Source organism: Prorops nasuta, unplaced genomic scaffold (genome assembly GCF_024137725.1).
Source record: "Prorops nasuta isolate Cenicafe-Biocafe unplaced genomic scaffold, Cenicafe_Pnas_1.2 PNAS00010, whole genome shotgun sequence".
Taxonomy (NCBI): Eukaryota; Metazoa; Arthropoda; class Insecta; order Hymenoptera; family Bethylidae; genus Prorops; species Prorops nasuta.
In genome coordinates, this window is record NW_027116807.1 from 1,198,069 (window position 1) to 1,222,016 (window position 23,948).

Sequence of the window (23,948 nt, forward strand, 5' to 3'; positions counted from 1 at the left end):
GAGCGAAGCATGCCAATAATGTGCCAATGATGTACCAAATGAGATTTTCCAGGCAGCTCGACTTTTTACCTGAAAAATCTCTCGCGCGTTTTTCCAATTCCAAATAAATATATATGATCGACGAATTTGCTCGCGTTACAAATATGAATGAAAAAGAAATCCCACACAGTGACGCGTTATTCTTATCAGTAGAAAAGCACACATTCCTCGTTTATTTTAATAACATACGGAGATAAAATTCTTTCAAGACTATGGTTAATCAATCTATGTAGCACATATATATATATATATATATATATATATATATATATATACTGTCTACGAGCAGCAGAAATTCCATTATTGAAGTGAAGAAGTTAAGAAGGCAAGGTACAGGAACGTACATTTTCTAGCCGATGTTTATCAAACTTTCTATTAGCGTCTGGTGTATAGGTAGTATAGAGGCTGGTGTGTTTGACGGTGCGCGCAAGTCCGAGTCTCGAGGCGGGTTGACGCACACTGGTTCATTCGGCTAGTCCCCTCCCTTTCCCTCTCCCCCGCCACGGCATGTAGCCAAAAACTCGGTGCTCGGCGCTCGCTCTTTCTCTCCAACGCTCTCGACTCTCTCAGTCTCGCCACAGTCGCTACTCCCGGCGTCAAGTTACCCGTCTGCCCCCATACCAAACCTCCTCTCCTTAACTTTTCCTCTCTGACGAGTCCTCCCCTCACCCTTACCTCAATACTCCAAATGCATTCTTTGTTCACTCGGAGTGCGACTAGAATTCGACCAATGCCCGCCGAACGAACAAAATTACAACTTTTCAATATCCAATTGAAATTCATCCCAATGCGGTTTCCTCGAGCCGTGTATACGCGCAGGAAATGTTATTTCCAAGCAGGGACGTGGTCTTCGAAAGTCGTCGAGGATAAGAATTTTCTGGTTAATCTCTCCTGAAAATGTGAGCATTGCACACTCTACATGGGTACATGCGCATTGTGCGTCGGAAATAGGTTTTGGTTCGTGCTTGGGCATTAATCCGTGGCGATAGCCGGAGAGACTCCAAAGCGTTTGGTTTATAGAGGAGGTGGGGGAGGGGAGATGCGAAGGATACCGCAGCTGCAGGTAGAGGTACTGCCAGCAAACCGACGATATGCAACGGTTTCAATTGTCCACAATATGGCCACTGGCTGGCAGGGCGGCAGGCAGGACTAGGTAGGCTTCATAGTCGTTATCCTTGAACGGCGTGCACCTCTTTTCTTTTCTTTTGTTTTGTTTTAGCGCGCGGAACGAGACGGGCCAGGGGACGAAGAGGATTCAGAAGTACGAGGTGGGCGAGGAAGGCTGGGGGGAGGAGTGGGGGCAACCATCCCGCAGGGAGGGAGGAATAGGAAAAGAGAGGGTACCCAACCGGAGAGGTACACAATGAGAAGAGAACCGAATGTTGCAAAACCGCCTATATATCCGTGACTCTGTACCTATACCAACCTGAAGCCTCTATAAGAAATGATAATTGGCAGACTCGCCGTCTTATTTCTTGCCGCCACGCTGGCGGTTTCTCCTCCGGACTCTCTCTCTCTCTCTCTCTCTCTCATTCTTCAACCCCCCCCCCCCCCCCACCTCCCACTCTACCACGTTTGCCATTGCGAATTACCTCGACTACCAACCAACCAGTCAACAACAACAGCAGCAGCCAACCTGGTCAAGGGTCGAGAGGAGCTAGGTCCACTGAGACCAATCTTCAAAAACCATTTTCCACTCGTTACAACCCTCGCTTGGACATATACCTACCGACTCTCTTCCTATTTAAACAAATTCCCAAATTTCACCCTCGAGAGCTTTGTCGAATTTCTGGCATTTCTTCCAGTCAACGAGACACGAGGTATATGTGTGTATATTTGTTTACTGCAGGAGATTTGCAATTACGAATTACTTGGACCACTAATTGAGTAAAGAAGAGGAGCAGTAAAAGTTTTGGTAAAGGGTGAAGAGAGGGAAGAGCCCAGTGAGAACAGTTCTCGTAACACTCTCCACTGGTTACATCCCCCTCCCCCTCAAACCACTCTTCACCATTGCTTACTTAGGCATATATATACCTACGCACCCTCCGCCTATTTAAACAACCTCAGAAAATTCATCCTGAAGCTTTGTCGAGTTTCTCTAATGAAAAAAATGCCCCATCATCGGTACATTCATTTACCAGAGAAATATTAACGATTTACGGGGAAACGAAGCTGACCACTAAAATCCTTCAATTTTTCACGCTTCGCATCGGTAACCATATGTTCTCTCACGCGTCCAGCGAAAGCTGCGAGTGCGCTTTACCAACGTCACTATGCAACGGAAGACTCGCCACGACCACCCAACGTTGTAACTCGCGCAAATTAGCACGAAGACACTGGCTGAAAAACTCGATAAAAAATTCTACCAATATTGTTCTCCAATTTTTTCATAAAATTCCAGCTGCAAGAATCGAAAAGGATTATTTTTCCATCGGTGTGAAAGTTTGCTGGTTAAGGGAGGCAAGATATTGGATGTGACTTCCGGTGGGGATGTAACCGAGCAAGACTAGCAAGTGTGCTCTTGCATCAGGAGGGATCCGTAAGTTGCATCGTCTCTCTCTCTCTCTGTATCGAATCTCGTTTTGGGAAGAGGGGTGGAGCTGTATACCTGGCGCAGTCCCAGAAAGAGGCATTATGGCCGGCCGCGTTCGCGTCCGCGTTCGCGCTGCCGTAAAGCACTAAAACAGGATGGTCTTAAGACTTTGAGGGACTCTCCCCCCCTCGTGCTTCGTTCCACCGTGACTGGATGGGCCCTCCGCCGCGGTAAGTGGACATTAGCACCCGCATTGTCAATCGAACCACCGTCGACTCTCTCCCACACAAAGAAACGCAAACTCTCTTTGCCCCTCTCCACCGATCCTTTCTTTTACTACGTCACCTGCTGTATTCTCGCTTCACCCAACAATATTTACTGCTTATCTGGTCATTTGGATATATCCCCCCCCCCCCCCCTCCCCTCCACTCTCCCATAGCGCCACTGTTTTTTAGTCACTTTTCAGACGCGTTACGCGTGTGGATAAAATGATAGGAATTGACCAAGAGCATTATAGCACGTGGAGTCTTTAGCGTTTTTTCTTCTTTTCACTCGGAATGTCGTAAATAAACATTACAGCTCACTCCGGCGCTCGGTCGGTACTAACTACCACGATATTATTTTTAACAGGACTCGTTCCGTGGTATATCTCACGGAAAATATAAATTTCTTTCAGCGAGCAGCGTACCGTGAGCAGTTATATTTAATAATATCGCTATCGATAATCGAAGGCGAGCTAAACTTAGCACCTCTGCTTGTTTATTTTGCTTAAATTACCATTGACCTTTATCATTTGACTCTCGTGGACCGTACGAGTAATTGTTTACCTTAATAATTTGATTTTGGTTCACCGGTGTAAACGATTAGTTCTATGAGAAGATAAAAACATTGGATTGTTTGTTGAATTTTTTGCAAAGCCTAGCGTCTCTTCTTCCCTAAAAATCAACTTTGTTGGAATAACAATTTATCTTTATATCAAATAAAGATAAACTGTTAGTTCTCTGTTACGTATAGTCGTTATCAACATTTTGCATTTGTATATGATTCGAGTAAGTGGAGAGTGGATGAAAAAGTTGTTAGAATATTCACACCCCGTCATCCCTCGTCAGGTATAGTATACCACCTCTTATATATATCCCCTCACCCCCCTCTGTTCGAAGAAAGATTCTTATCGAGAATCAAAGATGCAAAGTATATAAATGTCGAAGAGGAACCACCGAGCAATACAGGTATAATACTATAGCGGTGTAAAATGGTCGGGGTGGCCCCAGACACAAAACTCGACTGCAGAAGAGAAGATGATGGACGAAAACAGGTAGAGCGTTATTTTAAGAGATTTTCAGATTTAGAAGAATGAGCGAGCGGGCCAACGCGGGTTTAACTTTGTAGGGGAGGGGGGAGAATCGTCGGAAAAATCACAGGTTCCTTTCGTGCACCATTCTACGGAGAAAAGGAAACTTGGCAGAATTTGCATCGAGAGAAAAATCACTCGGTTCGGAAGGGTCAACACTCGACGTCACTTTCCTACGGACAAAGTAAAATAACTGCTGCAGGGTTGTGTCGGTGATTGGAGTGCAACCCCTGGGGTCCGTGGAGAGGATCCTTTGCTACGCTCCAAATACACCGGGAGGGGGGGGGGGGGCAGTCCTTCTTCTCATTCTTTCTCCCGCAGATTAAGAGGATTTCACCTGACTCGGAAGAAAAATGCCTTTACGAGCAGACAACTGCTTGCCTGGAGAATTTTCTTCGTCTCCTGCAGGATTACGTTTCTATACCGATGCCACGGGGAAACCGCGCTCGGACGGACTCGGGGAAAAATCTTAAATTATCCTTTTCAAGGTCACGGACCGACAATATTCGGAGAAATCACGGAACGATACGACTCTTGCCAGGATTATCGCGCTGTACCTCTACCATATACATATATATATAAAGAATATATCGGAGGATCAAAGTGCGTGAAGCTTAGACGGGAGAGTCTCACGGAACGAAAAAACAGGTTTCGAAAGAATCCGACCGAAAGTAAGTGACTATTAACGGTGGAATAGCCGCGTAAAAATTTATCATCCCTGGCTAATAGCGCCGGTCAACGACGGATCTCGGTCGACCATGCTGTACGATAATAAAAAAGGTAATAGTGCGCGCGGAGAAAGAAAAAATACCGATGAACCGCGAGCGTTGAATGAAAAGATTGGTCGTCGATGATGTCATCGGTATCCTAACTGCTGCTGCTTCTCCATCGGAAATTTTACTCGTTGCTCTTCGGTAAAAGTTAGCGACTGCGGTTATGACTGCAACTGGACCGATATAGCTCCGGTATATATCGTTGGAGTAAACCAACGGTGTACTCGGAAAATAAATCATTTCCTTCGGAAAAATATTATCAATTATACTCGTTGCTAGTTTATCATGAAATTTAATTGAATAATTTGTTTAAACGTTACTTGCGAGGGAGACGATTTAAATAATAAGCGTGGTAGAGTATTTTGTATAAAAAAAGAAAAATAACACGCCATCTCGGGTTGATTGAAAAATCCCAGTGGTTGCCACCGTCCGAGAAAAGTTAAGAGGAGTTCACAGCAGGACTGCTGGTTCCAATATCGCTGGAGCACTAGTGCATTGCAAGGGAAATAAGTAAACCCATAGGCGTGGAGGCGTTATAAAATTTCCAGAAAATTTCACGCAGCATCTCTCTTTCTCTCTCTCTCTCTCTCTCTCTCTCTCTCGAGTCGAGTCGATTGCTCACAGGCCACTCGAGGTGTACCGACGATCCTCTCTCATGAATAATTAATGCCCTTCCATTTCCGCTTACTAATTTTTTACTTCGGGAATATCGAATAACAAGGATGATTGTCAGTCGGGACGACGGTGTATTTTAATGATTATTATAATGGTACGTGTATACACACGATGGCACGTCTCTACGCCAGTGGGCCAGCAGGTCAGTGCCATAAGGATCTGTGTGTGCGAGGACAAAGAGATCCTTCTCCTACGCCAACTGATCCTAGAAAACTCCCCCCATCCCATAGCGTTACAACCCGGAGTCTGCTGCAAACTATGCAACTGACTGCAGCGACTATCCAAGCCTCTTTTTTTTCTTCATTATGCTCCAAAAAATCACTTGGGAATCTTGCTTACTATATATATATATATATATATATATATATATAGTAGAGCACCCCTTATTATTATTGCAGGAAAAAGAGAAACTCTGGGGATATACGGTTGACTGTGGGAATCTCGCGCCTTTTCTTATCAGCACTTTGAATAATTAACATAAAACACTGGAGAGAAATAAACCTCTGTGATTGCGCTATTCTCTCTCTCTCTCTCTCGAAGTGAATAAAATTCTCCTTCATTTCTCTCTCTCATATTTGAGGACATGATTCCTTCGAACGTATGGGTGGTACTCGTTTCGGTGCGTGAAACAGCGGTGCTATAAACTTTTTCGCTGAGATTTCATGCTACTTGTGAGAAAGGCGGTGCAGACGAGTAATCCAATTGATTCCTCGAAGCTGAGGCCATCTCTTTTTACTTACAACGACGATGGTGGGTCTCACGGGTACGCGTAGACTCACTAACTGCAAATCTTGAGGAGCTCCTCGCCGAAGAGGCCAGTAGCTTCCATTCGATCTCTCCTGAAATTCCAGTAAACTTTTAAAAACTCAAATGGTACGACGAGCGAGGAGTATTTTCTAAACGCTGCAGAAATCGTTACGAAGTAAGAATAGCTCGAGGCGAACAGGTTTTTCAGGTATACCTAGTACCTATACAGAGTATAGTGTATCGTAAGTCGATCTCTTTAGATAAATCTTGTTGGGCCGAAAAGATGACAGTTCCGGCGTAGACAGTCGTTAATCGAGAGGCCTGGCAATTATCCCCTTGATGCCTGCCTGTCGCCAAAATCTCAAAATGGAACGTGGTAAAAAACTCTATACTGTTCTTGCCTGTGATATTCTCCTTGTGTTAATTCTTCGAGATGGAGAGACAATCGGAGCTATATATATAAACCTCTGTATAATATTATTCCCTTTATACATATATAGCATGTATAAACGGGATACAAGAACAATTGTTTGATCGATCATCGTCATCATATTCTTCGTCGTCGTCGTCGTCGACGGAGAATAAATTAAAGTCTCGTCTATATTTGGGTATTTCATTCACGGTAGGAGGTGGTAGTGCGGAGGGAGTGGGGTTGAATCCAGTAGGATGTATAAAAAGGAACAAGTTGAAGTTGGCGAAACGAGGCTGCAGAAAAAAGGACGAAGGTCGAAGGACGATGAGAAAAAAGTAGGACTGTGCGGGGCTTTCTCTCTATCTCTCTCTCTCTCTCTCTCTCTCTCTCGATCCCGAGGCAGTACTTGCCGAGTCCTGCGCGCTCTTCCTTCCCTATGGCCCTTTCGTTAGGTACCTACTAATGGTCGCAGGACCTCCAACTACATCCCAGAGGATATCGTGTAACTCGCTAAGTGAAAATACGCGTAGATCCTCCCAAGATACAAGCCTCTTCCTCTGCCGAAACAATAAAACCAGCAAAGCTGCAGCTAGTGTAATACCACACAACCCTAAAAACCTTCTATCCATGTACTATACCTGTATATATTGACCTATGTTAAAATACATCAGCCAATAGAGAAAAAATAAGAGGAAGCACGAGGTATTTTTGAGAAAATATTCTTCCAAGTCCACGTATTACTCAACGTGTTCATATTGCAAGGATCTGGCAAACACGTTTGAAAATCGCTGACAATGGTTAAAGTACCATTTCCCAGACATTTGCCAGACCTGCTCCAAACTTTTCCTATATACGTTTACAAGTTTTTTTCCAGACCATTTTGTCTACACGGGTTATAAAAGTCTCGAGTCTTACGAATGGTCAATGCCGCCGAGGCAAATTCTCCTGCGAGCTTCGGGGAGAGTCTGAGAAAATTTCGCAAGTCACCCACACCTATATAGCCTTGCAGGAATTTTTGGCCCTTGCTATACATAATAAGCAAAGGCGGTTGGCTGGCTCGATATTTTCTTCTCGGCGAGTACGAAAAACTTGTGCGGGAAATTTATCTTTCTTTTGGTTTGTATGTGATGGAGAGGGGGGAGGGGGTAGGGGGATGGTCCGCGCAGCAGCAGAACAGCACCAGTATGCCGGTGAAAACATTCGTAAGCCTCGGTAAGAAGTCCGAAGGAATTGGGTATAGGAATCGAGTTGGGGGGGAGTGTGCATCGCGCATGTGTTTGTGAGAGAGCAAGAGAGAATATATACCTGCTGGTGGATATTAAAGCGAACATCATACCCTCGTCACTTTTACTGGCCCTCCTCTGTCTTTCTCCAAGCTCCCATTTTGCCGTAATTCCATCTCCCTCTGTCCCAAATGTCCTTTGCTACGCTCTCTCCCTCTTCTCCACAAGTTAAACACCAAGAGATGCTGCGTGCAACTGCAAAGTCAAATCTCACTTCCCCCACCACTCTATAGAATCCCCTGCCTGTCTGCCCGCCCCTCTGCCTCTCTGCCTAAGCCGAGGTTACCCCGTGCACTTATCCTGCATTCCAAGCTTAGAAGCCTCCCCTCCCCACAGCTTACTCTCCTTCTCTCTCTCTCTCTCTCTCTCTCTCTCTCTCTCTCTCTCTCTCTCTCTCTCTCTCTCTCTCTCTCTCTCTCTCTCTCTCACTCCCATCCACCTACTCTTCTCTATACCTTCAATTCACTTTTTATTCCTCTTAAAACGCGCACCTCTAAAATATTCCATTTAATCAAACAGGCCTCTTCTCATCATCAGAATACACATCTCTCCGCGGGTGTAACGTCGATCCTCCAATTATCTTGCACCAAAAGCGAAAATATTTCTCCATTCGAATGAACATAGCTGCGAACCGTAGAATCGAGCTACTTTTATCGGATTCAAATAATTATTTTTATTCGACCAGTTATTACACGAAACCTAAATATAGAAATCTCAATGTTGCTATTCATAGCGGTACAATTAATAAGAATCGAGCAATTTCCTTTCTTGGATTAGCACGATACTTCCTTTTTACAAATATAATAATAAGATTCCTGAATCGATCGTTCCAAGAACTAAACAGGAGAATTTGCGAAAATTTTGTTGCTGCACAACACAGGTACATATATAGGGTTTGATTGCATTATAGGAAGAGCAGGAACAATAATTCTCCGGTATAACGCTATAAGCGCAGCTTGCAATTTGCAACTTTGCGAAAGCTCTCCCCTGGAAAGACCGACGAAAACTCAACTGTGCTGCTGCACTGTACGGATATACGCCGCTCTACTCCGAAACCAACCGGGAATTAACTTTAGCAATTTCGTACGCGAGCTTCTCTCCTAACAATATACACGCGCACCTCGTCAATTATTCAAAGACAATCATTTTTAACTAATAACGAGGAGACGACACTATAATTGGCAAAATGTGCACTTTCGCTTTATTCCTTCGTGTATATATTTGCAGCGAGCAAATTGAAAAGTTACAACAAGTAAGTACCAGCGTGATTTGGTCGATTGATTGGTGCAGGTGATTCGTGAGAGGAGAACAATTCCAATTAGTTTTTGGCACGAGAAAATTGCATATCCCGTGCAGGTTAGGTTGCATTGGAGCGTGGCACTTTTGCTCTCCTATAGCTCTCCCGTAGTTTGCAGTTATAATGGAGGTGAGAGGCAGACAAATTGCAGTTGGATCTCGTTTCTCTCCATCGGCTTACGCTGCATACACGCTCGCGTAATATATATATATACAGATAAACATATATAAGTGCCGTAATCAGCCAATCGGTACGTGCCGCACGATATCTTGCAGTTTTGTACAATGTATACCTTCTGCGTGGCTCGCGCCGCTGCATAATTTTAAGGGACCGGTGTAATCATTGGCGATCATCTCAATGTACTTCCCCCCCCCCCCCCCTCTACTCGCAACTAATTTCACGCGTGTCTCCGAGGATCCAATGGAATAACGAGGGAGACAAGGTTTAAAAAATGTGTCCCTGCACACACACGGAGGAAACGGCAAATTTCTGGCCACGACACAGCAAGGAATTATAATGATAATAATTTGTACGTAATCGCGAGCGAGGAAGCTCCCAACTATTTTAGCAGGAGGAAAAGTTAAGTACGGTAGGCTGCATTTGGAAAGCTGTGTATTTTTAGCGTGTAAGGCGCGGCGCGCGCGTGCAGAGGGACGTATCAGGCCCAAGCATCAAGGGTGGAGAACAAAAGGCTCTCCGGGGAGTTGCAACATGTGGTTACCGAGACTCCTAACACACAAAGTCGCCTCTCGTCCTTTCCGTGCTGCTGCTGCTCGCTGCACGCACGCGCAATGCTCTCTGTCCAGGAATCCCTCTGATTTCTCGCCTATATAATAAGCGTCCCGAAAACCCCCACGCAGCGCAGTCACGAAATGCACTCACCAAAAATTCATCACGCTTCGTTTGCAAGCAGAAGCTTATTCAAGAAATTTTCATGCTGTGCCTAACGACTCATATATGGGTTTCGATGGAATATTAATATTTTTTTGATTTTCTAAAGGAGACAAATTTTTGCGCGCCTAGTCCCTATTCTCACGTGGAGTACAAGGTGCAAACGTGTATCGGTGGAAGAATGGCAAAGTGTGTAGGGGTCTGGCGACAGACTTAGGGGGGAGTCACGCGAATGCTTTGAAAGCTGCTATATATGTACTCTACGTGACGCACAGCCCCTATCCAAGGATTATCGGGGGGATCTCGTGGGCCAGCTTTTTCTCCCCGCGCACGTACACTATATACTTGCAATATCGAGCTCTATCTTCGCTTCGAAAAGAACAGAGCCTTCTCTCGTACGTGCCGCGAAAAGACATTTTTTCCTCGACTTTGCCTTCGCTCCGCGCAACCTTTTTTTCTTCTTTTATTTACCGATCGTTCTTGCTATATTTCTTATTTATTTGGAAAACGTTCTTCAACCTTTGGAGTCTTCCAATGGCCATATATGAGGGGCTAGTATAATAAACTTGGATTTTCCTTTAATAGTAGACAAATTGAATATTATGTAAATTTGTGTGGAATTTAATGTTGACCCTTTTCACTACTCTGCACTGATTCAATTGCCAAATTCCTCGAAATATTTTAATATACTGCTAAGGAAAATATACTTCTCACGAAATGTCGTTGCTTCTCTTAAAAACGTTGCACGAGAAGCATGTATGCTTTATTCGGAAAATGTTAAAATATTTTTGCACCGAGCTTCGAAGAATTGATTAAATATCAAAGATGGTTATTCGAACGAGAAATTGCATTCGGCAGAGAAATGGTATTACAGCATGGCTCTCGATATGGATTACTATGGCGATTAGGGCTGGTAACATATTTTTTCTGTTGTGAGAAATGATTTTTGATTGGCGTGTTAATAATAACGGTGTGTTAATCGCGTGTTCGCGGTGGAACACGTTTGTCCAGTCGCGGAGAGGTTTTAAAGATCGAAAATGAAATCCGGTAGGATGGTTGAAGGTATATACACACATATGTATATATAGTTGTAGTAGGAGAGAAGAGAGGAACCTGGCTGCAGGTTGGCCCGTAACTATAAGAAATCTCGAGCGATCGGTTTCCGCTCGGTTGCCAACCCGATCTTAATTACAATCGCAAATGAGACTGCGAGAGCTCGTAATTGCTACGCTCATTGTACGACAAAATTGCCAAAAAGAAATTAATGAATCGAGTCGATACGATCCGATCGAAAAATTACTTTTAATCGTTCCTCGACATTTTGGATAAAAAGACGAACGAAGAAAGGAAAAAGAAACGTTTCTTCTCTCTCTCTCTCTCTCTCACTTTCATTGCTATCAGTTCTAAGAATGTTAACGACTCGAAATATACACATATGTATATATTTATAGAGGGTGAACCGAGTGTGATAATAATTGTTCCACTTGAAAAATTTCAAATCTTTTCATTTGGACAATTTTATTGTTTATATACGCGACCTTATAGCGACAATGATAAATAAATCAACATACCGGTGCTGCGCTTCTTTTTCCTCGAATTCTGGGATCCTGTAAGTAAATTTCATTATAAACAAATGAACGATTTGGTATTTATCTTCTATGCATATATATAATGATAATTGAGTGTAGTTGAATGTCTGATGAGAAATACATGTTATTATAGTGGCCATGCAAAAGGTACGTAGGGCGAGTACTCTAATGACCTTCACTACCGAAATAAACTATATTTTTTTTTTAAGTGTTCAAACACTTTTGTGCTTCGTTTAAATACGTAGAAATGTTGCGCATTATCTGTAGAGTGCATTTACCTATTCGGTGCACTCGTGCAATTTCGCAATAAATCGTTGAAAAATATATTATGGCAAATAGTTTGTATATCAAAGACGTATCCTGCCAAATACGATACAGCTAATCGTGCTAATGCAGCCTCAGCATATGTATGTCTCTCGAAATTGATCCATCTTGAGATGTTATACATATATAGATACGTGTATGTGTGCTATGTGTCAGCTTATTAATCCCAGTTACGTCATTCAGCCACGCGGAACGACAATACTCTTTCAAGCGGATCTCTCCATTATGTATAAATCGTAGCTACCCCTCTTTCTCTCCCTCTCTCTCTCTCTCTCTCTCTCTCATGATCAGCCAGACGCAATAAGCAACATAAAAAGGATATTACAGTTTTTCGAATACGATAATGACGATTGGCTGGAATAAACCGGAATAAGAAATAATTAGCTCGTAAATTAGAGAATGATATAAGGAAAAAGTTGCAAGTTTATAGAAAAATATTGACACGCGTCAATGTATTTGCTATACGAAACGCGATTGAGAATCTTGGAACGATCTCGATTGCGGGCATCGATTGGTGAAATGTCGCTATCACCCGGTGGGATAATGTGGAAAAATTAGTTCGAACGCGCGCAACGAGAGAGGATTAACATAAATGGAAAGGAGAAAAATATATATGGTTCAGGCTTGAAAATGCATATGGCATGAGCAGAGCGTGTAATTCTAGAAAGCACCACTTGGCAAATCAACGATAATTTACCATTCGTGAACCAATCCACTACGAGTCACACGAGCATAATTGCGCTTGTACTAATAATATAATTATACAAGCTACTTGAAACGCGACAGAGAATAATGGCGGCGATTGGCCAATAACTCGTGAATTATTTCAGTGTTCGTTATTTGCATGGCCATTGGCATTTTTTCCGAAAATTCCAGCGAGTTTCAGACTTTGAGAGCTCGAAGGAAAAAGAAGGATGACAAATGGAAAGGTAAATAAAAGAAATGTAAGACTCTGCAGCACATATGTGCGCGCGCGCGTGTGTGTGTGAGTCGAGCCGGGTCTCTTCGATCTAGACTGGCAGTCGCGCAAAACGCTCCGCTCTGCTGCAGCAATTTCACTTTTCGATGAAGCTGTCTCCAGCTGGAAAATGTAATCGGTTGGGTCGTTGGCAATAATCACAGCTTGTCAAGCGTTGCCGTGGAACCCGATATAACTGTAAATCTACGTATCTACGTTGCCGATTAAAACGTGACATGCATGAAGAACTGTGTAACGAGTTATCTTATCTGGATATACGTCCTCCCATATTCGAGCAGGAAGTTAATTCTATATGGATGCCACTATATATGTTTTTCATCCAATCATTTGGATTAACCGGTTAATTGCCGACGACCTCCCCCCCTGCCCCCTCTCTTCTCCTACATATTTTATCAGTACATATCACAATTATTGCGATCATTCGTATTATTGTTATTAAAAAATTCTTGGGAGCAGAAGAGGGGATGCGGGAGTCGAAGAGAATGAGTTTGACTTTGAACAATAGTCTTGTCCTCCAAAACTACTTAGAGATAGAAACAGAGAAGATGCAGGAAGGGGGGGGTCTAGAGTTTGCCTATTGGGCATACAGACCGATAATTTGGGCGTCCATCAGGTGGCGCCTGCGTGATCCACCGATATTAAAGCGAAGCCAAGTGAAGTGTTCGCCTCGAAATTCAAATTCTAATGCCTAAATAAAGCGATCTATATATATACTAGACAAGCCGAGAAGAATCCTTGCTCGCGGCTGCTTTTCTACCAAACTCTTTTGATTATATACGTGTCCCGTTCCGTAGGATTATTCTTGGAAATGGAAATGCCAGGATCATCCTTATATGGAAATCACTCGGTAATCCCACAGAGATTCTTTCATGTTAATTCCATCGCTCGGCATTCGACAAATATCTCGCCCAATTGCCCTCTTTATATAACCCATACCATGCCACGTGTGATTTAATGGAGAATCTCCCTCAGCCTCCATCCACTACCCCCTCCCTCCCTCCCTCCCTATCGACTAAGAACAAATTCGTTCACTCTGAGCTTCGACACGACACAATTCTCAATTAATAGATATATATATATATATATGTGTGTATTCCTTCCTCGTGAATTATTCCTCGAAAATTATAGGATCAAACGAGTTTCGTGGAATGCGCTCAAAAGTGAGTTTAATGAGTTTCTCTCGATTCCGGAACGTTCCAAAGTATACAAGCTAGAGCTAGGTATTCCCAAATACGAAATTACAGTCGCACGCGGTAACAATGGCGGCGTTGAAAAGAAGTGGAAGAGAGGATCGAAGAAGAGGAAGGAGGAAAAAAAAGTAGGCGGAGGTCTAAGAAAAATTGTGTATCCCCAATAATTTCATCCGGGCAAGTTCGTTCAGGTATAAAGCCGGAGGGTGGAGGATGAGGAGTGGGGAGGGGGGCGAAAGTCGAGGGACGAAGGGAGATTCTTAGCCGTAGAGAAGCATCGTGCATGATGAAATTACGTTGCGGTACCTAGGTACACACACACACACACACATTGGTTTTACGGCCTGGGCTATTGGGATCTCGTAGATTTATGTAGGTATGCTCGAGCAGAAGGTGTTATAGCTCTGGTAAAACTACCACAGTGGATACCTATATATATACCCGCGCGCGCGGTAGAACTATACGTGTCGTATATGCTACCAGACAAGATCTTTCTTCTCAGTTTCATAAATTCTTTGTCTTCCTCCACGTGGATGGATCCAGGAATCCTTAAAATATCCCTTGACGTACCGTTACACTTTTCATGCTCGTCTATACGGCTCTTCGCCTCCATTTTTAGAAAATTCAATATCCGATTAAGCGCGTACGCATATACATACATATATGTATCTTTTCTCTAACAGCTGTGAGATGTTGAAGGAAGAATAAAGGAGGGGGGGGGGGGGGATGAAAGAGATTTTTGATTTTCATTTTTTCTCAAGGTGTAATATTATAGGTAACTATGTATAGCGAGTGTATCCTAATATATATGAGCAAGAACAACAAATACCATAGATTTACAGAGGATACGTGACTTTAAGCGATGCGAACAATCTGATTTCACGGGATTTAATTCCGAATGTGGGAATCGATGGACCGCGGATGAAAAAAAACATGGACGGGCCTTGAGAAAGGTCGAAACGGAAGCAGCTATACGAGTCGACACATTGAGAATCCGTAAAGGAAATGGGGCGCCGAAGGAGGTCCCCGGATTATCGTACATGGGATGGAAACCTGAGAATAAACCAATGGAAGGGTTGCTCTTCCGAGTCAGTGGCGCGTGTCTAGCATTGATCACACTCCCCCCCCCCCCCTCTCCTATCAACCCTTTATACCAACGATCCTCTCTCTCTCTCTCAGCTGCACAACATTCGCAATTTTCCACCAACCTTATCTCCTTCTATCCTCTATTATTGTTATTATTAGTATTATGGACGATTGGAGTAATTTTCCAAATGCCACAAATTTGTTCATTTTCTCGTTGCTATAATCCAGAGAGAGAGAGAGAGAGAGAGAGAGAGAGAGAGAGAAGCAGTAAATTAATTTCCTGAAACACGAGAGTGGGCTGAACGTTTGGCACGCGTGCCATGTGTACATACGATATACACATGCGCGATAAAATCCGTTGGAAAAAGGTTCGTAAAGACAAGTACATGCAACCTGGAAAGAAACGGGAGAGCAGTATAATCCCCGACGCATTTCCGCCTATTAATTTTTCTAAGCCGATTGTCTCTTCTGCATGCGTTCCTCTCCTCTCCTCTCTCTCTCTCTCTCCGCGAGGTAATTCGAGCAGGCTTTATAACGGGTCCCTGCAGCACCTTAGTGTACCGGGACCTTAGGCGCCCTCCAAGTACTTAATAAGGCTCGCGACAAGCGCAACCCTCCAAAGCCACTCTAACCTCGTGTTCACTCGGCTCGCCGGATTAAGGCCGTTCTCCCTCTCTCTCTCTCTCGACACGATCCAATAAATACAAAAACCACGCGTACTCATCCTCCGATCTTCATTTTCATTCTCATCATTCCTATACAATCCCTACGTTTCTATTAAATTTCCCATCTTCCTCAAGGTCGTGTCCCTCTGCAGAGAAAAAAATCTCCTTTTTTCCCACAACTCGACGATCGATTTTCGTTTGTCACGCTACATATACATATATAGAAATAGGGGTTGAAACATCGGGTACCCCCGCGCTCCGCGAGAGACTCGAGGCACTTATTCTTTTATACCGATAATCGTCGAATTATCCGCGTTAGATCCCGACTGACCGCATTCTCGTCTCGCTCCACGTGACGTCACCGACGAACCATTCTCTCGTTACACGCGCGCCCGCACGTATATATGTATATATATGGCATAAGGAGAACCGCGCGTAGAATTTGCGGCTGGCTGAGCGGTTACAGGACGCGCCACTCGAAAATTCCAAGCGTCCGTTTATAGCCGACTAATTAGATTCTTATCTTCATTAACGGCTCGTGCGTCGACCCGTCGTCATCCCGCAATATCGCTCCCTTTATTACCGACCGAGCAGCCGCGCGTCTACCAATGACGAATTCAAATGAGAATCCCACCGAGCAACACGTATTTATTTACTCGCCGCTTCCGCTTTTTGCGCCAGATTTTTGCGCGGAGCAAAATACGAGAAGCATCAAGGCTGCTGACTTTCCAAACTCATTCCGCGGAATTGATTAGCCAAAAGCGGCTCTCTGCAAGAGTCCTAAGAATTTATTTACCAGCTAATTATAATATCGCACAGACGCATTAATTTCGCCACGACTACGGGCATGTAGAGAGAGAGATATACATATACTATGGAGATTTATTTCACGCATAAATGCCACGAAATCATCGACTTGTAAATCCTCCAAACTTTTTGTCCTTTCGTTTATCCAATTAATCCTCTCGATCGAAGAATATTTTCCACTCGATTCCGGCCTACCTCCGTTCACCATATAGTTATCTACTCAAGCCTATACGACAAGCTCCGGCTCTTATATTACTCTTTTTCTTTAAAAAAAAAAAACACGATCAAAAGTGTTGTCGAGTTTTCGGATAATTCTTCCTTCACTGCGATAAGTCTGTTGCGCTTGTGGGATTATTTTACACTTTGCACTGGAGATAGAGAGGAGGGGTAGGGGAGGGGATACGTTGGGTACTAATGTATTCGAGAATAATGGCAAGGTGGGACGATTTTATAAGACTAGCTCGGTGGCTCTATAATCCAGCATAAAATACGTACACAAATTAAAGAAAAGTCGTAAAACCGGAAGACCTCTCGTCCACCTCTCTTTCTCTCCTCATCCTCTCCCGTTCTTTATTCCGCTCGTGAAACGTGGAAGATTTTAATTCCAATGAAATTTCTGTCGGGTTGGTATACGCGTTTACGAGTGAGATAGGCCCCGTCTCGAATTGCTCGAGCGATCTCTATTGGTCCACTAACCAGCATCTCCCCCCTCCATCATCAATAAACGGCTTCCTCTGACGAGAGGAAAAAATTTAGGATCACCATAACATTCGTACAATTCGCTTCGAACCACGAATGTCCAACGCGTGTACTTAAAGTCGCCCAATCTGGAGTACGGAATGAAAAATTAATTGATCTCGGTATGACTATAAGAAATAATACGAGTATTTTGCAAGCCGCCTTTTACGTGCTTCTCATTTGGTTCGAAAAAAGTTTTATGCAAAAAATTAACTTTTTTAGCGTAATTTCGGAGATTATCGAGGTTTTACGTCCATGCTTTGGGGCGAGCAATTTAAAGCAGGCACATATACAGGCTCTATAAAAATATATATCATAGGACGGAGAAGTTACACAAGAAAGGTTTAATTGCTATATATATATATATATATCGAAAAGGAAGGAAGTAACCTAAAATATATATAAATATATACACAAAGACATAGAAAGAGAGAGAGAGAGAGAGAGAGAGAAGACAGAGGCAGGAAAGTAAATGGAGGCTCGGTTGACCGGTGGGAGTGCAGGTGCTTCGTGAAACCGTCCTAGGCTTTATAAGTTATTCATGAATTCGTTTAATCGGTTTCTGCACGTACCGGGCTATCTCGTTTTCTAGGTTTTTACGCGTTGAGCCGGGACCGGTAATCGACGTTAATTCGTAGAAAAGCGTAGCGGTAACGAGGACTATAAATTCTTTATTAGCCGCTCCGACAGTGACGAGTGAGCAGTCTCCGCGGAGCCGCTATGGCTTCCTCGGCTAATAAGTTTCCAACGTAAATAAATCAGCACGGCCATCCCCTAATAGACCCGCTCTATAACCATATTTTTTTCCATCCTTCCGATCAATCCCTCTTTCAAACGAACTGGAGCAGACCCGAACAGTTTTCAGGCAATATCCAAGGTACGTATATATATGTACCAGGAAGAGTCTCTCTCGATGATCAGAGGACCGAGACCCTGTATCGCTTCCTGGCCTGCGCGATCCTCTTCGGTTCGTCCGCCTAGCCACTCGATCCACCTCGATATGCTCGCTCCAAAGAGAGTTGGCCACACCTTTCCAATCCATCCTCTCTCTCTCTCTCTCTCTCTCTCTTTAACATTTTATATATATGTACGCGTGCACACGAACCAACTAGATTCATTTAGAATCAATTATTATTATCATATTCAACCCAATTAACTTTCACGTAGAATAATAGGAAAAAGTATTGTCCATATACAAGGCTCCGTTACATGGAAATAAAAATTCCAATACCATTCGCAATTGCATATAACTATACAGTGACATATATACAGCGTTCCTTCGTGAGTTTTAGGCTTTTTGCAGGGTGAAACGGCGACGTAGTGCCGCGTTGGTGTAGGTCGGGCTAAAAAAGGGTGGTAGAGAGGGGGGGGGGGAGAGGTGAAAAAAAGGAAGAACCGTGTGTGCGTGCGTGTGAGAGATAGCAGACGTAGCTCGGGGCTGTGTAGATGGCAGAACGGATTGGCGACGGGTACACACAGGCTGCTGCATGCTGCATCCACACACGAACGAACCCATTGCGCCCCGGAGAACCGGTAAACCTGCTGTCGGTGCTGCTCTCCTCGTGGAATTCGGCCAAATTCAGCCCCGATACTCCAATTCTATTCCAACTACACCTATATCGATTATTCCCTCCAGCCCAACAGTATCCTATATATCTATATAGATATATAGCCCTCTCATCATATCCTTTTTCTCCCCTTCCGATCCGCTTCCTCTTCCTCTTCCTGTTTACCATCTCCCGTCGATTTCTTCCGAAACATGCACGATCCTGACGCGCTCCTTTATCGCGGAGGATTCCCTTCACGCTCCGCACGAATAGAGTCGTTATTTTGCTTCCTTGGAAATATTTATGGTCCCACCGAGACCATCCGCTGCACCTCCTCTTCCTCCATTCGGAATCTGCGCGATGTAATCGAGAGAACAACGAATTCTTCGCACTGCGCTCTGCTACCACCGCCGTTACATCCTTATCACCGAACCAACTCGCTTTTTACACCGTTGCCTCTTTCTCGAGTGCAATAATGTTCAAGTGCACGTGCACTCAAGGGAGCCTTTAAAATTCCCACGACATTACATTCCTTACACGCGTGTCTCGAATCAGCTGTCGCAGCTAGCATAGTTTTTCCGGAAGGTTACGCAATCCTTGCACAGGACCACTCCTCCATTCCCGATTGATTCCTGGCATCCGGTGAATACATAAAGAATATCGCAATAAACATATATATTTATATATACATTGGACATTTGAAATTTGTAACAGGATAATAGTAGAGCGAATATAGCGGAGTAAATTGTGTGGCCGGTGGAATTGATAGTTTGGAAGGCCGGTCGTTGGAGAAATAAGAGTATGCGAGTTTTTGGGGAGTGGAGGCGCGGTTGGACGGTCTCGCATCTCTCGCTTTGGCGGCTCGCGGGCAAAAACAAATTTCGAGTTGGTCGCACTTGGTCTTTTTATCCGAGCGCTCGACGTCTAGTGCAGCTTGGTTCTTAGAAAGGTCCTACCTGGGCGCTGCGCGTGCGTGTGCGTGCGTAACAGTGTGTATCCTGATGTACACATATACATATATATATATATATATATAACGGCGATGGCTTGGCGCAGCTCGGCAGCTGCGATCCGCACGCGGATGGCCCTGGCCCGCAGGAGCAGGCCCATAATTGTTAATTATTCGAGAGCCACGCGATCTTGAACGGTGGAGCAGAAGAGGAACCGCTGGAAATTGCTCGGTGACTATAGAGATATAGCTCGCGCGAGCAATTTGGCGAGGTCGTTAACGAAGCCTCTGCGAAAACAAAGGATCTTGGTCGTCTAGCTCTCTCCGGCCACCAATTGTTGCATTATTCATGATTCTCTAGCAAGAACCACAGCTACAGTCTCTCTTCTACACCTTCTTCTTCTTCATCTTCTGGCTCTTCCTCTTCGTCTCGCATCCATTCTCACCAATACTCTTTCCCTCGCGCCCACTCCGAATTCATTTGTGCCATCTTCGGGAAATATCGTGCTTATTGGACGAGGTGAACTATTATGTACAAGAGCTGGAAAGAGAGCGACCATCTTTTCATATTTCACTCCTTTTCTTCCTTCCACGCGGAAAACAGAGTTAAAACTAAATTATATAGACGAGCCTCGGTATATGCTTATTTCTCCCAGCAGATCCATTAACCAAGGAAAAATCCCTTATCGGTGGATCTACGAGCTATAGATAGCACATAACGCAGGTATAATAGCCCGAAAAGATGGAAAGCTGGATCCGATGGAGTTATCTTAATGAAGTGTCACTAATGTCGGCTGTGTCCTACATGTATATATATATATATATATACTCTCTCGTGGCTCACGTTGGTTTTTCTCTTTGAATATTTTTCTCCCCAACGTTGACGTACTTCAAAATGCCAGGTAGTTTTTCTTCCCCCTTTATATAACTACTGCAGAGATTTCACCGATATACGTATGTATGTGTGTGTGTGTGTGTGTGTTTATACAACGTAGGTCCATCCTTCGTGCAGATTGTAATTACTGAACGCATATATATAGCGGCGAGTGGTCGCGGCAGTTTCGCGATGCTCCCTTGCCAACTGCGCGAACCTGCAGTGCTTCGGGAGACAAGAGGGGGGATTTCGTAATTATTCATGGAATCGCCAGAGTACGGTGTACATAAATTAAAAACTTATTAAATAAAGGCTACGCGCGTGCACGGAACGATAATACGCGCTGCTTAACGTTATTTGCAATTATACTGAACGTTACGTGGCACAAAAGTTGCAAGCATGATAAATTCGACATTGAAGCGTTCCAATTATTTCATAAATATGTCAAGTTCGAAGAGAGAATTCGAGTTGCGAATCAAGATAATCGTATAAGATCGGGCTACATTTTCATGCTTAATCAGTGCAGATAAGATTGGGGAATTTTCTCTCGCGAGGAAAAAAGTGGCACGAGAAAAATTCCTCCCACATCTATCATGCATCGTCTCCTTACATTTATATACACACGCGATACCGCTGCTAATCCCCTCTCGCATTTCACCCGTACCATCATCAATGTCCGCACGATTTTCTTGGTTGCTTCGCATGACTAACGATCCCAGAAATTCATCACGAGTTTCGGTTCGCTCGAAGCCTTCGCCTTCGCCTTATTCGTGCACACTCTTTGCCCATTAATATTAGCAATGGACCCTTTCCAGACAATGGCCCTGGCGATTTCACGATTGTTCAAGGTCAACTTGCACCCTCCTGCACTTCCCCTCGAGGATATTTGCATCTTTGCGATCTGCCCGAGCCGCCATGTTGGGAATTCTCGGAACCACGGGGGGGTAACGACTTACTAGACCAGAACGAACGACGAGTGAACGTGGAGCGAGTTGGGGCCATATTCGAGTTTAGGCATGTAGCAGCATACCTCTGCGCTTACCTTTATACCTGACCGGAGCGAGCATCGGGGATAGGATGGTGGAAGGTGCACTGAGGAAGATACACGCATCACTAAATAATCCCGTCCGCTGAGGTGCGGTGCGGTGCTCGCTCATCAGCATCTTTACGAGCCAAAATAATATTCGGCGAACCATCCACCGCACACCCCTCCCCCCTCCTCCTATATTTTACATAACGATCTAGGCTCCCTCCCCCGGTATATACATCCATTTATCCTTCCGTCGCGCGACTACGACGCGAAAAACAATTCCGAGACCTATATATGTTCATAATCAAAGAGTCCTCGCGCAGTACCGTCCTGCGAATTTAGCTAAAATATCCCAATTAACCCTTATCTCCCCTTCCGACGCGTGCATATCGCTTCGAGAAGAGTTTAAGTGGCTCTGCACGAGTCGCTCGAGGGGGGAGATCCGTAGAGATTTTTTCCCCTCCCGTCTAAGCGATTCCGCAGGTGCCACGCAAGGTTCGCAGTTTCGGACACGCGTCGCACTGCGCAGCTGCGTGCATTCGTCCTCATCGAGGACGCCTCCTCCTTCCCGCCTCAACGTCCAGGAAGCTTGATTGACGGCGCTAAACGCATTCGGCAATAAACTCGCGCTTCTTTTACACATCCCTCTGCCCTTATATATATACATACATACACCATCGAGACAAACACAACGCTAAAAGTTGGAGATCTCTGGCCCAGATTAGCCAGTTAACCCAGCGATCGATATATATATAGCAGCTCGAAAAACAACTTGTTTTTCTCGCTCCGCGTTATATTTACTTTATAGAATCTCGGTGAAGCGTTTGAATTAAATTCGGCTTAACGGTTGGTAATATTAAATTCGATTCTCGGGGGAAGAAATTGCTGCGATACTTTTGTGTCAGCAGCGACACACACATACGCGCAAGGACCGGGACACAGGGGAGAGGCAGAAAAGAGAAGAAGACGAAGAAGAAAGGTGCAGGAGGAGAAGGAGAGAAGGGAGGAGGGTGGCGCGGAGTCCTGGAAACGAGTTTTGCGCTGGCGCGCCAAGGGATCTCGCGTTCACCAGAGAAATCCGCTGCTCGCTCGCTCGATCTCTTTTGCTCCTGCTCGCTTGTACACTGACCTATATTCGCTGGAACCGGGTCTGGAAAGCGCGCTGGAGACCCACTACCCTCGAGAAGCCTGCACCCAACGCTATGCCAAACCTATACGCGACGATACACCGCGGATCGATACATTTAACAGAAACCACCTAATATTTACATTTTTTCATCAACTCTGATTAACACATCCCTAATACGCATATATAGCATATACAATTTGTACAGGAAAGCGCTTAAACCGGAATCGAGCAATTTTATCTCGATTCATGGATATGTAACGCGCAACATCCTCGGGACATCCTGTGAATGTACATACGTCCGACATAGAGCCTCGTGGAAACAAGAGGAAATCCGTCGTATATATATATATATATATATATATATATGTTTGTTTACGTGCTTTTTTACGAGTGCACATTTCGCGAACCTCTACGTTAGCTTTTCGCGTCAATTCCGCAGTTATATATATTATACGACTCGTTATAATCCGGCCGGAAGAATCTCGGGAACGGAAGCTTTTATAGCGGAGCCGTAGGATCTCGAAGCTCGTGTTTTCCGCCACTCGATTCAGCGTCAAACGCAGCGCACGAGGGAGTTTTATTTTATCGGGAAATAATTCAGAGACGAGGATCCGGCGATAATGGAGGAACGAATCGACGAGATACGGTACATTGGTTTTTCGAGGGTGACCGCGTTCGAGTCGCGTGGATGCCATTGATGGCTCGGAGCGATCTTGGGTCTTGGGCCGTGGGGTGAGAGAGAGAGAGACTACGCCGTGAATGCTGCGACAAATGAAAGGCCAGCGTCTCCGGTGCACGCCTCTTATTTCCTACCGAAAGACCACGACGACGGCCACTTATGAAAGATTCAGCGTGCCAAATGAAAACTGCCGTGAGCAAGCGCGTTCTAACTCCGTAACGATGAGAAACGCGCGTATCGAGGGCAGCTTTGATCAGACTCGTATCACTGACCCTCGCTTCTCACCCCCCCCCCCCTTCCCCCCTCGTCCTATCCTATTATATACTTTCACAGGCAAGAATTTTCCTCATTTTCCGAACAC

At 44.5% G+C, this 23,948-nt stretch overlaps 1 protein-coding gene across 2 annotated transcripts in view; it reads right to left on the reverse strand.

The window, feature by feature from the left end:
* Ca-beta (Ca2+-channel-protein-beta-subunit) overlaps nt 1-23,948 on the reverse strand; it is a 60,116-nt gene that overhangs the window by 31,986 nt on the left and 4,182 nt on the right. For both annotated transcript variants that reach the window (XM_066733246.1, XM_066733245.1), the window contains exons 3-4: nt 11,573-11,608; nt 6,112-6,210 (exon numbers count right to left, since the gene is read on the reverse strand). In XM_066733246.1, coding sequence (XP_066589343.1) covers nt 6,112-6,210; nt 11,573-11,608 — 135 coding nt within the window. The remainder of the gene's footprint in view (nt 1-6,111; nt 6,211-11,572; nt 11,609-23,948) is intronic.